Source organism: Callithrix jacchus, chromosome 9 (genome assembly GCF_049354715.1).
Source record: "Callithrix jacchus isolate 240 chromosome 9, calJac240_pri, whole genome shotgun sequence".
NCBI classification, from domain to species: Eukaryota; Metazoa; Chordata; class Mammalia; order Primates; family Cebidae; genus Callithrix; species Callithrix jacchus.
The window spans coordinates 62,108,932-62,125,493 of NC_133510.1; the positions used below are offsets into that span (position 1 = coordinate 62,108,932).

The window sequence follows — 16,562 nt, forward strand, 5'->3', positions numbered from 1 at the left end:
AGTCCCAACGTCCGCGCAGTGAGTGGGCTCACCTGGCGCGCGGGAGCCCTGTAAGCTGGCAACGCTAGCCGCCCGCCAGGCCCCTCGACCTGTCAACCAGGAGACCGTAGTGCGGCCTGAGCTGGCCTGATTCACTCCCAGGGCTAGGGCTTCTTTGCTGCAAAGTGGCCGCCTTCCGGCTTTGCCCAGTTTCTAATAAGTAACCTCCGGCCTGAGGCTGCTGCGAAAGCATTCTTACGAGTGGGAGTTGGGAAGGGGAGGGGTTTGGAAATCCGAATTTCTTACCAGTGGTCTCAAGCGTCTTTAAATTCATTCATTCGTTTAACAAGTATTTATTGAGCACTTACTTGTACCAGGTCCCGATCTAGGGACTGATTTTGGGAGTCTAATGGCCTAGAGCTGTGTATGAAGCAAAGCCAATGATACAAAAATAAGGAAGTGTACCTGGTCAGGGAAGGCTTAAAAGAGGATGGAGACTTTACTGAGTTTGGAAAGGTGGGTGGAGTTCAGACATAGGGGTTAAAAGTCTTTCTAGACAGAACAGCATACAAAAGACATGGAGACAAGAGAAAGAACTAGTCCGGCACAGTGGCTTATGCCTGTAATCCCAGCACTTTGGGAGGGTGAAGTGGGTGGATCACCTGAGGTCAGGAGTTCAAGACCAGCATGGCCAACATGGTGAAACCTCCGTCTGTACAAAAATACAAAAATTAGCTGGGCATGATGGCGGGTGCCTGTAGTCCCAGCTACTCGGGAGGCTGAGACAGGAGAATCACTTGAAATCTGGAGGCAGAGGTTGCCATGAGACAAGATCACGTCATTGCACTACAGCCTGGAGGACAGAGGAAGACTCTGTCTCAAAAAAGAAAGAAGGAAGGAAGGGAGGAAGGAAGGACTAGTGCCTTTCTGGGAGATGTAAGTATTAAGGCCTAAGATTTGAGAACCATTGTGAAGAAACAAGACTTAAAGTTAGAGAGGGTAGGCACTGAAAATGCTTTAAGCAGCTTGAATATATTTGATGTGCTTTTAGAAGGACCACTCAGGCATGTTCCTGGAGGGTGACTTGAGTATTGCAAAAGTTCAGGCACAGATAATGAACTAAAGCAGTGGCTGTTGGGTTTGAAAGAAGGGATGGCATCTAAAGATGCAGTTTGACGTCAACTTGGAAAATTTATCTGAATGTGGGGGGAGGCGTTGAGACTGAGTCTAAGGCTTCTGGCTGATGATGATGATGGCATGAAAGAAATGATGGTGACATGAAAAGGAGCAGTTTCAGGGAAAGGTAAGTTTGGTTTGGAACATGTTTGAGGCATCTGAGGTCAGTTGGACACATGTTCCCACAGCTCAGCAAAATGGTCGGGACTGGGGATATAGATTTAAGAATTGTTATGGAATCTGCAGGCATGGATGACATATCTTAGAGCAAGGAAAGAACCAAAGGCTGAGCCCTGTGATAGAGCAGCATTTAAGAGGATTGGGGAGGAAGACTCAGAAGAGTGGCCAGAGAATTACAGGGAGCCAAGAGAGCAGCATCCAAGGGGAGTTGAGTTTCAAGAATGAAGGAGTGAAGAAGTGTCATATGTCATGGAAAGGTGAAGCAAAAGAAAGACTATTGTCCAAGAGAAATGTCCACTGTATATGGTAACTAGTGCCATTTGGAAAAGCAGTTTTGGGCAAAACAAGCGGCAGATCAAGATGGGCTAAGGAATGAATGGGGGTGAGGAAGTGGGAAGTGGAGGTGGGGAGCTTGGGAGTTTCTGGATATTTGGCTTTAAGAAAACAAGCAAGAGGCTGGGCGCGGCAGCTCATGCCTATAATCCCAGCACTTTGGGAGGCCGAGGCGGATGGATCATGAGGTCAAGAGATCGAGACCATCCTGGTCAACATGGTGAAACCCCGTCTCTACTAAAAATACAAAAATTAGCTGGGCATGGTGGTGTGCGCCTGTAGTCCCAGCTACTTGGGAGGCTGAGGCAGGAGAATTGCTTGAACCCAGAGGCAGAGGTTTCGGTGAGCCAAGATCGTGCCATTGCACTCCAGTCTGGGTAACAACAGCGAAACTCCGTCTGAAAAAAAAAAAAAAAAAAGAAAAGGAAAGAAAACAAGTAAGTAGTTAGAGAAACACATGGTAAAGGGAGGGACTCTTATGGGAGGGACCTTTACAACATGAAATCATTGAGACAGGCATTAATAAAGAAGATGCCTTAGGCAGGCGCCTCACTTGAGGCCAGGAGTTGGAGAAAAGCCTGGCTAGCCTGGCGAAAACCCATCTCTATTAAAAATAAAAAAAACTAGCCAGGCATGTTGCTGTGTGCCTGTAGTCCCAAATAATCAGGAGGCTGAGGCAGTAGAATCGCTTGAATCTGAGAGGCAAAGGTTGCAGTGAGCCAAGATCATGCCACTGCTCTCCAGCCTGGACAGAGCAAGACTCTTAAAAAAAAAAAAAAAGATGAAAACTCCTAAGTCTCCATCAGTTTATCAGTTTTATATTATATATATATATATTTTTTTTTTTGAGACGGAGTTTCACTGTTGTTACCCAGACTTGAGTGCAATGGCGCAATCTCAGCTCACCACAACCTCCGCCTCCTGGGTTCAAGCAATTCTCCTGCCTCAGCCTCCCAAATAGCTGGGACTACAGGCGCGCACCACCATGCCCAGCTAATTTTTGTATTTTTAGTAGAGACGGGGTTTCACCTTGTTGACCAGGACGGTCTCGATCTCTTGACCTCGTGATCCACCCGCCTCGGCCTCCCAGAGTGCTGGGATTATAGGCGTGAGCCACCGTGCCTGGCCTGAGATGGAGTCTTGCACTGTCACCCCAGCTGGAGCGCAATGGCACAGTCTGCTCACTGCAACCTCTGCCTCCCAGGTTCATGCAATTCTCCTGCCTCAGCCTCCCAAATAGCTGGGAGGTGCACACCACCACACCCAGCTAATTTTTTTGTTTTTTTAGTAGAGATGGGGTTTTACTATGTTGGCCAGAGTGGTCTCGAACTCCTGACCTCATGATCCACCCATCTTGGCCTCCCAAAGTGCTGGGATTATAGACATAAGCCATTGTGCCCAACAGTTTTATATATTTTCTTTTTCTTTTTTTTTTTTTTTTTTTGAGACAGTTTCGCTGTTGTTACCCAGACTGGAGTGCAATGGTACTATCTTGGCTCACCGAAACCTCTGCCTTCTGGGTTCAAGCAATTCTCCTGCCTCAGCCTCCCGAGTAGCTGGGACTACAGGCGCGCACCACCATGCCCAGCTAGTTTTTGTATTTTTAGTAGCCCGCACCTGGCCCAGTTTTATATATTTTCTATATTTATTATTGAGGTTCTATATCAGTATCTCAAGAATTAAATATCTAGAAGGGATTCACGTTAGCCCAGAGAAAGGAGATTTATCACTTGTCAGAAGGGGGAAGGAAAGGATATGTGCAGACATAGACGGGTAATTGTTTAGGTGCATGTGGGTGGCAGGGGGAAGATAAAGAATTTCAAGCTCAAGTGCCTTAATTTTCCCTTTGAAGCAGATGAGAAAGTTGCTGCCTGAGAGATAAGGGTGGAAAGGGTGTAGACCCTTGCTCTGGGAAATAGGAGAAGAAAGTGAGCAGCACCAGAGGTCCTAGTAGGTTTATAGGCTCTTCAGTTTTACTTGCCCCAGTTTTTTGGGTGTGCAGTTTTCTCCATCTGAGAAGCTCTGAGGTATGAGCAAAGAAGAGAGGTGGACTACACTTTAAAATGGGGGTTGGGGCCTGACGCGGTGGCTCATGCCTGTAATCCCAGCACACTGGGAGGCCGAGGTGGGCAGATCGTGAGGTCAAGAGATCAAGACCATCCTGGCCAACATGATGAAACCCTGTCTCTACTAAAAATACAAAAATTAGCTGGGCATGGTGGTGCATGCCTGTAATCCCAGCTGCTCGGGAGGCTGAGGCAGGAGAATCAGTTGAACCCAGGAGGCGGAGGTTGCGGTGAGCTGAGATCACGCCATTGCACTCCAGCCTGGGTAACGAGCGAAAATCCGTCTCAAAAAGAAAAAAAAAAAAGGGTTGGAAGGGTGATTGTATTGGATGATCTTGGGACAGAAATATTGATCTGTTGGCTGTGGAGAGAGGGTGACACACTGGAGAGGGAAGGAATTGATGCCAGGACTGTGGCTGCTCTGCATAAAAAATGAAGGAACAAGATACCACTTTTGGTAAAAATTACGAACAGTGTAGATATCTACCAGTAGTAGACTGGCTGAATGAATTGTAGGATTTGTGAAAAATTGTATTTTAATGAGGTCAATTGATATACATTGACATAAAAAGATCTCCAGGATATAGTGTCAAATGGGAAAAACACCAAGCCTATATGTAAATCTGTAGCAAAACATCTGGAAAGATATATCAAGTTCCATTATATCCAAGGAAGGGAATGAGATGGAGGAGGGATAAAGAATATTTACAACAACATAGAGTCATCATGGAATTTATTTTATTTTAAAGATATCTATGTACACCAATTAAATACACACAGGGGGTTGTGCAATTTGGTTTGTCTTCCACACTGGCATGCAACATTTTGGCAGATGTGAGTGGGCAGGCCAGGTGCCCCTTGCGGTGACCCTGGCTCTGAAAGGGATGCGGTGAAGGTGGGGAGCAGGAGGAGGAGGAGGATGTAGTGTGAAGCTTCTGGTGAAGGGTTTGCGTGTGTGTTGTTTCTTTTTTATGTAAGTGAATTATATTTCCCTTACATCTTGCTAAAGAGAAGGCTGCTCCCTCTGTGTCATCTCTCTCCTCATCTGCCCTACACCCTCACATTTTCTTATGCATTTTTAAAAGAACCATGTGGTGGCAACATTACATAAAATCCCCTGGATTCTTAGATGCCCTGCTGGCAGCAAACATTAGCCTAAGTCCACAGGCGCACAGGACCTCCCTTCCTCCCTAGTGGGTCTGGAGACAGGCTGGTTTGTCTGCCCCACCCTTGCGCCCTCTTTTCTGTGAGCTGCAGGTTTAGTGCAGAGGAGCCAGATTGGACCCCCTTCCTCAGAACAGTGGTTTTCAAACTACTCAACAGAATCCTCAGGGTCGCTTCGGACTGTTCAGGGCTCATTCGCTGAGGCGCCCTTGAACAGTTCTAAGAGACCTTGAGGATTCTTCCACCAAAAAAGAAATGCAAACTTCCCAGGTCTGCATTACTTTATTTTTTATATTGGGATTCTGTGTAAGATTTGTTTTGAAAAATGTTAAAAAATCACCCACTTTGGATTTATTCCACACCCTGCTGGTATTTTTCCCCCTGAAGTTCTCCTTAACTGCTGAAAGGAGCTCAGCAGGTAAAGGGAGCAGGGCCTCTCTCCCTTGAAGGAGTTATGGGCCAGTGCAGCCTGCGCTTACCAGCTGGCATTCCCACTCAGCTTCCTTTCCTGACTTAGAAGCTGGGTGATGGGCTGCCCTGCCACTGGAGAATCTTGGTCTTCCATCCTAGATAAGACTGGATATCAGGACACCAGACTTTCTCTCCTGGTTGGGACTGGCTAGTGACCTCCATCCCTGTAGTTACCTAGAAAACCACCTTAGCACCATGTGGAAGGAAGGGACCATCTGAAACAAAAACAACAGCCCCCTTCAGTATGGGGGATGCTGCATGTGGGCTGAGAACAGCTGGGAGGAGAGCCCTCAGGGTCAAGCCTTAGAGCTCCCCACCTCTTGAAAATCCACCCTGCTCCTTTCTTTAAAGTGCACTTAATACCAGATGGGGACATTAGAGAAGGAACTCTTTGTGGAGAAAAAAGATGTATGTTGAGGAAAGGGCAGGCTCCAGCTTGAAAGGAAGGCAACTAGAGAGATTTTGCCAATGAGCTGGAAGCCCCAAACCAAAGGGTGGATGGAGATGTGAGGAGTATACGGTCCAGTACAGGTCTGAGAAAGGAATCCAGCTCATTGCATTGTGACAAAAAGAAAGGCTCAAATTTCCCAGCCTATTCACCCCCAAACCCAAGGAATCAATCATGTTGACTACATCTTCCTGTAACCATCACCATGGACAGATGAGCCGCCATTAACAGGCTGCTGGGAGCAGTCTGCCTCCTCAACTTTTCAAGATATTTTAAATCAACTCTGGGTTCTGGTCACGAGCTCTGGGGCAGGGAATATCAAAAGGAGCAGTGAAGAAAAAGGGAAATGCTCCCTTGAGCAACCCATTTCTCAGTCCAGGGGAAAACAGGAAGAGGGAGGCAAAAGGCAGGCTTTGTAGGACAGAGGTAAACACCCAAATCCTTTGATTAAGGTGAGGGATGTATGAAGAAAATTATATGTCTCATTTAGCAGCCCTTCCATTTCACCTTCCCCTGTGCTATATGTGAAAGAGGAGGGAGGAAGAATCTATTTATCTGTCTTATGATGCTAGGACATTCTTCTCCTTAAGGCTTTGTGTGTGTGTGTGTGTGTGTGTGTGTGTGTGTGTGTGTGAAGGGTCACAGCCCTCTAACTCCCGTTCTTCCTTTTGTCATGTCTGTGACCTCTACTTGGTGACTAACACCTCTCAGTGTGAGACAAGTATAAGAAAGAAGAAACATTCACCCTCCTCCCTATTGCCCCAAATAAGGAAGGTAGACTATGCTTTGAAATTGCTAAATACATCAGTAGATACTTAGAGAGTAAGACAGAAGAGACATAGCAGCAGCTTTTGATATATAGATACAGAGTACAAAGAGATACAGAGTAAGTAAGACATCAAACATAGTATAGTCCAACAACAGGGAATGGGGAGGGAGTTAGTATCAGAGACCACAGGTTTGCAGCATGCTGAAAGAAGAGGCCTCAGTCCCTCTTAGAAACTGGGAAAGAAAGAGAAAGAGAGTGTGAGGGCTCAGCTTGGAGCTCCGCCATGGAACAGGAACAGGTGGCATCTGCACACATGTTGGTTTACCATCCTGTTCCTTTAATACCAACAAGCAGACCCCCTACCCCTGCGACCCAGCCCTTCACCTCCACCCCAGGCCTCCCCGACTCCTCTTCCGCATTCCTCCTTCTCTGCTTCTCAGGCTTTTCTGCCTGTGTGTGCTGGGTCTACTATTCTGGGAAACCCCTGGAGAGGCTTCAGCTTAGATGCAGCCCAGTAAGAACTGGCCATGCTCGCTGTGCCACTTCTGGGCCCTAAAGCACCTTTGGTGAGAAACCTGGTGATAGACAAGAACAAAGAAGGTTCCTGTGCTGCTAGAGGAGAGCACCTGGGCACAGAGGAGGAAAAAGAGGGGCTTTTCCACCTCCACTAAAAAAGATGGGAGGGGAGCACTGACTGACTTCGTGAGGCACGTCCTAAAGCTTACTGGTGGCATACACACATGGGAGGAGGATGGGACACAGGTGCAGGCATAAACATCTCCTTACCGGAGGTGTCTTAGTTCCAAAAACACCTATCCATCCAAAATTATTTCAGGGTGGAGGTAGAGGTGGGGTTGGGATGGCCTTCTGATAGATCTGCCCGCTACCACCCCTGTATGGCTCTAATCTACAGAGGCCGATCTCGCTTCTTTGGACATGTGACAGTGACCCCTAGTGGCAAAAAGACAGTACTGTAATTACCGCTATTCCCTAAGGGAAAGCAAAAGCGGCCAGGGAAGGTCAGTGTCCAGGTTACATGGGGCAGCACAGACGTGGCCCCAGCAGGGGAAAGCGGGAGTTGAAGGGTAAAATGTTTTGAGATGGTTAAAAAAAAAGAAGCAGCGGGAGAACCAAAGAGGCTGTCAGCAAGAAGGGAAGCATCCTGAGGCTGGTCTGAGGAAGCAGCCTGATCTACCTGAAAGTGCAGGTATGCAGCTGTGGATGTAGGAGATTAGCTGGCTGCTGTCTCTTGGTGGAGAGGGAAAAGCTTGGCCTGGTCCTCAGCTTCATAGCCACAAGGCAGGTCACTCCTGGAGGAAGAAACCCACACAATCAGCTCCATAGAAATGAAAGTATTCCTGTCATGGTCACTCTGCTCTAAGAGGGTTTCTGTGAGATCACAAAGGGCAGGGACTATTGGTATTTTACAGGAATACAGGGAAACTCAAGGCCAGACAGACGTAAATGACTTGTCCAATATTACAAGGCTCCCAAAGGTAGGAAAGAAACCCAGTCATCAGATGCCCATGATGTTTTCATCCAGACCTTCTCACTGGAATAGGGAGAAGCCACAGATGGGAATGGAGGAGGGGAGACACTCTGCACTGGGGCAGGGGACTGACTGCATCTCCTGGACAACACAGTGAGGGAAAGAATAAGTCTGTCTTCCTCCTTCCCCCAAGGCTCCAGGAACCTCCAAGAGGGGCACAAGGGAAATTTAATCATTTCTTCTGGCCCCACCCAGAGAACTCAGGGGTAGTAGGGACTGCTGTACCTATTGTCATTGATATCTGTGGCATTTCCTGAAGAGATCATCATTGAGAAAACACGATTAGAAGAAGAAAAAGAGGAGACTGGGTGTTAGAAACAGTTTGCCAAAACCCTCCCCCATCCTGATTCCTTAGAGAAAAAAATAAGCTGCGACACTTTCTCCTTAGTTATCCCAAGCTGCATCATTATTTTGTTGGAGAAAAAGTCTCCCTGGCCCTCACTAAGGAGAGGAAAGGGGGACTGGAAGGTGAGGGTGGGGACTGGCATGGTAATAGGAGGAATCCACTTCCGCGGCAGTTTGAGACCTAAAGGATTGAGCAATGCTCAAGCTGCTGGTACAGGGTCACTTTTTAAAATATATGTATTATTATTCTTTTAGAGTTGTGGCCTTACTATGCTGCCCATGCCCAGGCTGTTCACAGATGTAATCACAGTGCACTCCTTGAGCTCCTGAGCTCAAGCAATCTTCCTATCTCAGCCTCCCAAGTAGCTGGGACTACAGGTGCGTGCCACCACACCCAACTGTACTTTTTTATTTGAAGCCTTGGCACACACGAAAGGTGCAGTTAGTATTTCTTATAGACTAAGGTCACTTTCTTTTATGCCTCTCAACTTGCTCTGAGGACCCCAAAGGTGGGATTACCCATCTTTCTCACTCACCATTGTCCGTGTTGGCTTTCTGGTAGGAAGCCAAGGGGCCACCAGAAGATGGGGCTCCACTGCTGGTACAGGAGTTAGCAAAGCTGGAGGGAGCAGAGGAAAGAGGCAGCATCTGGCACCCACCCTCCAGTAGTCTGAGGATCACTAATCCACACTCACCCTCAGTGATAGAGCTGCACAGCCCTCCCCATTCCCGGAGAGCAGAGGACAACAAACATGGTCACAAGCTGGGAGGGTAGACACCCACCTTCTAATCATAGGCATGAAGTTGAGACAAGGTTTAGGAAAATAAGCCACAACCAATAACTGACCAGCCCTATACCTTCTAGGGTCCAGTGAGCCTTGGGTGGGACTCCCACCCACACTTGTGGTCACTCACTACATGTCTGAGGAGGAGCTGGGTGTGGCCTGCAGGTAGAGATTCTGGTAGTTCTGGAAGAGGCTGTTGGTGTAACTGATGCACTCAGGGCTCCGGGTGCCATAGGGGTTGGTGGGTGAGGACGCTGGGTAGTGGCCAGGCCGGACAGGTTTGGCTGCAGTGAAGAAAGGAAACAACCATGAGGAGGCTTTGACCCTGCATTTGCCCCATCCCTGAGGTCAGTTAGCTGTGGTTGAACTGAGTTGCTTGTAACATCATCACTTTTTTACTTTTGGGGGGGAAGTGGGATGAGGCTGGGGTAGATAAGAAGCAATAATCAAGTTGCTTGGCAATTAGGAATTTGCTGAATTTGCTTCAGGGGGTATCCCACCTTGCCTGCTAACACCCACTCACCAATCTGGGCAGAATGGCCCCGCTTGCCCGAGCTCTTGTAGCGAACAGCCTCCTTGATGCGGTCCACCTCCTGCTGGTACCGGCGCTTGTCCTTCATGGCACCCTCCTTGGCTTCCTTCAGTGCACCCTCCAGGGCCTTAACTCTCTCAGCCGTAGCCCTAAGTCGTTTTTCCAGTTTAGGAAGCTCACAACGCAGATCTGCATTGTCACGTACCAGCTATGGGGTGAGCCAAAGGGAAGAAGTGGAAAGGAAGGCGAGTGACCCAAGATAGTCACCCAGAGGAGTGCAAGAGACAGGGGTGGGGAGAGAGAAGAAAGAAAAATCAGGGGTCAGAGAAGACGGAGAACATGTCATTTCCTCAAAAGGTCTCATTGCCTTTATGTAATGGGCTGTTCTGTCCAGCTCATTCCTTCTCCCGGAGCAAAGGGTGGGTGGTCAGGCACTAAAAAGTTACATAATTTTCTAGGCAGCAAAACCTGCTGTCTCCACTGCAGCCCAGAGCTCTTGCGACAGCACCATGTCCCATCTCCATCTAGCCTCCCCCACATCTCCCAGCATGTGCCAGACCAACAGCCCCAGGGCAACCATGGGATGAGGGACCCCCTTCACCAGAAAGGGCTTAGAAGGCATGCAAAGGGTTGGGCAGCAAAGGCACAATAGTAGTTTGGTGGCTGTGGCATTGAGGAGGATGCGTGCAGAGCAGGTGCAGTGCAGAGCAAGAGCAGATGCTGCAGCCCCATCCCCCATACACACACAGACACGCAGCGCCTGCCCGGTAGGAAGGAAAGAAAATGTTTGAGGTCTCACAAACATTTGCAGTCATTACCTTCACCTTCAAGGACTTCCCGGGTTATCCCTCCCCCACTGAAAGTAAGCTAGAGCGTGGTAGCAACCACCTTGCAGCCAGAAAAGACTTCCTGATCTTTTTACAGGGTTCCACACAATGACTGGGGGCACTACAGGTTGCAAAAGGAGCAGGGCCTTGGAAGACAGCAGGTAAATCAGAATAGCAGGGAACACGGGGCTCAAGGGGACAAGATAGGAACCTTGCCATGCAGTTTTCATTTGGACAATTTACAGAGTATAAGCCATGTTTTGCTGTGACAATAGTTTAGCTTAATTGGTAGTAGGGCTGTAGTCCTGGCTATTCAGATTCTGTTAACTGAGAAGTTTTTATCTCCTTTTCTTTTCTACTCTTTGTCTGCTGAGGTAGGAATTACAGTGAGTCCTCTATTTATCCTATAGGTGAGTCATTTTTGTTTTTTTGGGATTTTGAACAGAGGCAGACGCTTCAGTGAAGATAAAGGAAACAGCCTGTGGTTGTTTTTTTTGTGGAAATTTTTTTGGGAGGCTTGCTCCATAGAGCAGGGCTTTCTCAAAGGCAGAGAGGTCCAGTGTAGCACACGTGTGTGTGTGTGTGTGTGTGTGCGCGCACAAGAGTGTGTGTATGTGTGTTTTAAGCAATACAATATGGATTTGGACAGAGAGGGCAAGTGAACGCAGGAATGAAAATGGAATGGCAGAACTGATTACAAATGTTTCCTATGTGCCTTTCAAATTTCTATGATTTTGCCACTCAGTTTCATAATAAACAAAGGGAAAAAATAGTAGCAAAGCCCTCTGCAGGCCTAAATAAAATAAATAAACACTGTAGATTATCACTGGGCACAGGTTTGGGATTCATTATGGAAAAAGAAAAAAAAAAAAGTACTGAATATTTACTATTTAGGCTGGGCATTACACTGGGAGGGAAAGAAGTTTAAGTGCTAGGCTAGTGAGAATGTAAGTTTAAATGGAATCTTAAGGTAGATTTGAAGGAAAGGAATGAAGTATAGGTTAGGGTTTATTTTATGAATTAGTTAAAAGGGCCAGTTGACATCCTGCTGAGCCTATCCTCAAGGCTCAGATATTCCGTGCTAGTGAGAGTGCCCCTGCCCAGCACACAACAAACATTTCCTGCCCTGACTCCTCTGACTGCCCTTCTGCCTCCACACCCCATACCTTTGAAACCCAGTCAGCCACCTAAGGAACCGCAGCAGCAAGGAGGGGGACAGAGAGGCAGCAACTTAATACACAGGAGTTTTGGCTGGGGCCCCAACCTGGGGCCGGTTGGGCCATCTTGGGGCCATCTTTTTTTTTTAAATTGAAACAAGGTCTCACTCTGTCACCCAGGCTGGAGTGCAGTGGCATGATCACAGCTCACTACAGCCTCTACTTCCTGGGCTCAAGCAATCTTCCTACCTCAGCCTTCCAAGTAGCTGGGACTATGAGTATGTGCCACCACATCCTCCTAATTTTTGTAATTTTTGTAGAGATGGGGCTTCACCATGTTGCCCAGGTTAGTCTCGAACTCTGGGGCTCAAGTGATCCACCTGCCTCGGCTTCCTAAAGTGGTGGGACTACAGGTGTGTGCCACTGCTCCTGGCCAGGGACATCATTTAATGTCCCTGCATGCCTGCCCCAGACCTCGACAGATGGAGTTCTCTCCACGAGAGAAGCCCAACTGACCTGATTCTCATCTCCCTGCCTTCCATCTCCAGCTAACATCTGACCAGTCTCCCTCCTGTATGTTACAGCCCATGCCTCTGTCAGTTTCAATATCTCCCTCCAAGATAGGCCTGGAGAATTCCACTTCGAGCAGAGGTGGCTTAGAAACTTTGAGAAGGGAATACAGGCATGAAAAAAAAACAAGGTAGAAGTGGACCAAATATTGTATAAAGAAGGATTCGAAGGGAAAGCAAAAGCGAACAGTAAGGAAAACATGCAACTAGATTTTCCTGAATCCAAGGGGCCTCTGAGGATTTGGTAACCTAGGTATCTGGCCTCAAAAATTCTCTTCACCCCTTCAGTAGACTCTTACCTGTTTGTGAACCTTTGTAAGCTGTTCCAGGTTGTTCTCAAGAAAGGAAATCTTCTGCTTTTGGGAGTGAATCCCCCCACTGTCTTCGGGCTCCATTTCTGCACTCTGAGAACAGACAGAAGGAAAGATGTGGCGGTCCTGAGGCCAAACAGGTCCCACCAAGACCGGGCCAAGCCAGCCCCTGGGGGCAACAGGGGCAGGAGAAACCTAAGGATAGGAGGAGGATGTGGAGGCTGATAAGACCCCAAGAACAGCACTCACTTTCTTGACTCGAGTCGTGACGTCTTGAACGAACAGCTTGCGAAGGTTGTGGAGGGTCTGGAGTTCCCGGGCCTGGAAAGAACGATGAAAAACAGAATAACCAGATAGCAGGTCTATCTATCTTACCCTCCAGAATTACAAGAACCTCTGGTCTCTATGATCAAGTGAGTCACTCATCCTTTAGGAAAAATGTGTCTTGATTATGCTACAGAATGCCTGCAAGGGCAGGTGGAGTAGGGTTAGGAAGAAATGAAGCCTTTCCCTCCCCAATCCTGTGAATTTGGCACAGAAGGAAACCACTCACAACTGTCTCCTCCAGACCCTTGAGGTCCTGCTTGGACTGCTCATGTCGCTCGTACAGAAATCTGTAGCAAGAGAAATAAGGGAAACAGAAAAGTCCCTCAGGACTCTCCTTCCTCCTGCTTCTTCCTCCAATACATTTATCTCCAGTTAAGTATTACTACTATTATTTTGAGAAACAGGGTCTTATTCTGTTATCTAGGCTAGATAGAGTGCAGTGGCACAGTCACAGCTCACTGCAGTCTCAACCTCAGTCTCAGCCTCAACCTGCAGGCTCAAGGGATCCTTCCCACCTCAGCCTCCCAAGCATCTGGGACCACTGATGCATGCCGCCATGCCCAGCTAATTTTTGTATTTTTAGTACAGACAGGGTTTTGCCATGTTGCCCAGGCTGGTCTCAAACTCCTGAGCTCAAGCAGTCCACCTGCTTTGGCCTCCCAAAGTGCTGAGATTAGAGGCAAGAGCCATCACACCCAGCCTATTATGATTTATTATACAAGTTACTCATGTTTACTGTGCAAAAATTAGAAATGAATTTTTAAAAGAGAGATAAGGCAAGTTTTTATAAAAAGCCTATGATTCTACTATTTACAGATCAAACCAACATGGTGTCCATCCTTCCAGACTATTTTTTCTATACGTACCTATCCATGTATACATATTTATGGGATCATACCATGCATATGGTTTTGTAACCTGATTTTTACACTGACTAGAACACTGTAAACCTCTTTCCATGCTGGCTAATACTCAATGGCGGTCATTGCTGAGTGTCCTTTCTGTCCTTTCCCTACACATCATAGTTTTCCTACAAGTCACCATATCCTATCTGTATGTGTGTCCTGCCTCTGCAAGTGTGTCTGAGTTGGCAGTTCTGAGCCTACAGGGCTGTGGGGTTACAGGCAAATCCCTGCCACTCACGTCAGCTCCTGGAGTTTGGTGCTCTTCTCATGTTCTTCACTCTTCAGCTTCTCATAGTCAGCCTGAAGCTTCTCTAGCTCTAACTGGAGCTTCTGATTTAGGCTACAGAGCATCAGGAGGTAATGGAGAAGGGAAAAAAAGATGTTAATGAGGGGGAAAGGAAGACCAGCTCCTCAAACATCTTCCTTCTTGAACAAGTGAGTCCAGTTAGAATTGATGTGTCCACCTTCAGATATCAGGGACAGACTCAGGCCACTGTTTCCATGACAGAGCGAGGAACCCTGACCTCTCTAATCGTAGGAGCCTCAAGGATAGGAACTAGTCCTTATTCCATGTATCTCCTGAGGTGAGGCTGCAAAGTTGTGGCATTGTTTAAGGAATGACACACGGATGGATGTTAAAGAATCAGATCCAGAGGGAACACGTGAGTCAGCACAGCAAGGTGACAGGCTCTGGCGGGGGCTGGAGTTGCCCTTGGGAATCCTTACTCTTTGAGCTCATCAATGGTCTTCTGTTTCTCATTGATCTCGTCCCGGAGCCGGGCCAGCTGCCGGTGATGGGCCTCCCGGTGGTTCTCCATCTGCATCTCCAGGGCCTTCTGCAAACAACCCCACCACAAGCTCCAAGACCAGACTCCCAGAAATAAGCTCCATGAGGGCCAGCACAGCTTTCACCCCACCAGGCCCTAACTGTCCCCAACACCTTCCCCACTCACCTTCACTTCATCTGCATCCTGTGTGTCGGGCTCCTTGTCCTTCAGGGCCACTTCATGCACAGTTTCTAAGGGAAAGAGGGGAAGACAGCTGACATCAAACCTATCTCTCAGGACTTCATCTTGTGACCAGAGCTCCAGGCAGGGCTGGGGATGGGCCCACTGGGATATTCTTCTGGGTTAGGACTGCCCAATTTGATATAGCAGGAGCAGAGAACAAGGGTGTATGGTTTATGTTATGCAAAATCTTGGCTAACATACGAGTTAGCATACATGATTTCAGGCTAATCCTTTGAGTGAATGATTGTTGGGTGATTTCTTTTGATGTATCTGACTTTTCTGCCCTGGACGGGGGGATGGAGGTGTAAGAAGGCCTCACCCTGGGCCTGGAGCTTGGCCAGCTCATCACTCAAGGAATCATAGGACTCTTCCAGGTGCCGCTTCTTGAGCTCCACACTCTGCATGTATTCCGTAAGCGAGCGGATCTTGGCCTCGTGCTGGTGGGAGAAAGTTGGTGAGAGGAAGATCGAGCAAAGGACAGAACCCCAGACAGCACAGATCTCCAACTGCAGCTCTCCTCCCAAGCCCTCCCTCCAGCTGCATTTCCCATAAGGGTGCAGGGTTAGGGGTCATTCCTGCAGGGCTCTTCCTTCAGCTCCCTTGGCTCAAGGGCAGCACCCAGCCTGAGCCTTTACTTCTTTGGCCCTGATCTGAATCCCTGCCACCCCAGCTCTTCTGTCCTTGATTTCAATTGATCCCAGAACTTTGATATAAAGGTGAGTGTTAGGAGTTTCAGCCATAGCCCCAGAGTAGCCTTCTTTCTCCCATGGCACCTAAGGTTCTCAAACTTAGGCACTCACCTGGGAGATGAGGAGCTGGCAGGATGAGAGCTCCCGCCCAGTCACTTCCATCTTGCGGTGACATTCCACCTGGAGGTTCTCCAGCTGCCTGCATCTCTTGACCACAGACTTGACTTCTGATTTGATTTTGCTGATGTAGAGTCGGGCCACAGTGAACTCCTCCTCGATGGCCCCACTGATCTCCACTGGCTAAGGGTGAGTGAAGGAGGAAGAGATGCTTTTTGGCTACCGGGAAGCCTTTATCTGTTCCCTCCCACCTTCTGCCTACCCACACACACCCACATATGCAGGAACTCAAATGGATGGGTATTTTCCAAATGACCTTTAGCAGCTCTCTATCACCCACACTTCACATTAAATTCCTCTGCCTGCATTTAAAATCCAATTCTGTCCGGTCGTGGTGGCTCACGCCTGTAATCCCAGCATTTTGGGAGGCTGAGACCGGCGGATCACTTGAGCCCAGGAGCTCACAATCAGCCTGGGCAAATAGTGAAACCCCATCACTACAAAAATGACAAATGATTACTTGGGCATGGTGGCACATGCCTGTAGTCCCAGCTACTTGAGAGGCTGAGGTGGGAGAATCACCTGAGTGTAGGAGGCAGAGGTTGCAGTGAGAGGACTGCGCCACTGTACTCCAGCCTGGACGAAAGAGCAAGAGTCCGTCTCAAAAAACAAAAATCCAATTCTGACAGTCCTCCACTTATAAATAAATCTTATAAAGTAATATGATTTTCTTTTGATCTGCTTGATCACCCAGATTATTCTTATATCCACAGATTCGCGTATTTCATTCTTAACTCTGTGCCTGTGCCCCACCTTTAACTCCTGCTGCAAGCACTGCTCTGTTGCTGCTGCT

General features: G+C 48.0%; 1 protein-coding gene and 1 long non-coding RNA gene across 2 annotated transcripts in view; one reads left to right on the top strand and one right to left on the bottom strand.

Annotated features, from left to right (window-relative positions):
• Positions 1-4,450: 4,450 nt before the first annotated feature.
• KIF5A (kinesin family member 5A) overlaps positions 4,451-16,562 on the bottom strand; it is a 36,389-nt gene continuing 24,277 nt past the window's right edge. Inside the window, exons 16-29 of the mRNA XM_035256257.3 lie at positions 15,704-15,892; positions 15,223-15,340; positions 14,847-14,911; positions 14,620-14,729; positions 14,132-14,233; positions 13,215-13,275; positions 12,911-12,982; positions 12,650-12,754; positions 9,789-10,005; positions 9,396-9,549; positions 9,017-9,099; positions 8,361-8,388; positions 7,782-7,896; positions 4,451-6,819 (exon numbers count right to left, since the gene is read on the bottom strand). Of these exons, the coding sequence (XP_035112148.1) occupies positions 7,818-7,896; positions 8,361-8,388; positions 9,017-9,099; positions 9,396-9,549; positions 9,789-10,005; positions 12,650-12,754; positions 12,911-12,982; positions 13,215-13,275; positions 14,132-14,233; positions 14,620-14,729; positions 14,847-14,911; positions 15,223-15,340; positions 15,704-15,892 (1,383 nt within the window). The 3' untranslated portion in view covers positions 4,451-6,819; positions 7,782-7,817. The remainder of the gene's footprint in view (positions 6,820-7,781; positions 7,897-8,360; positions 8,389-9,016; positions 9,100-9,395; positions 9,550-9,788; positions 10,006-12,649; positions 12,755-12,910; positions 12,983-13,214; positions 13,276-14,131; positions 14,234-14,619; positions 14,730-14,846; positions 14,912-15,222; positions 15,341-15,703; positions 15,893-16,562) is intronic.
• On the top strand, positions 8,033-10,773 carry LOC144577600 (uncharacterized). Its single transcript, XR_013521822.1, has 3 exons — positions 8,033-8,082; positions 8,736-8,858; positions 10,722-10,773. It is a non-coding gene; the product is annotated as an uncharacterized LOC144577600 (long non-coding RNA).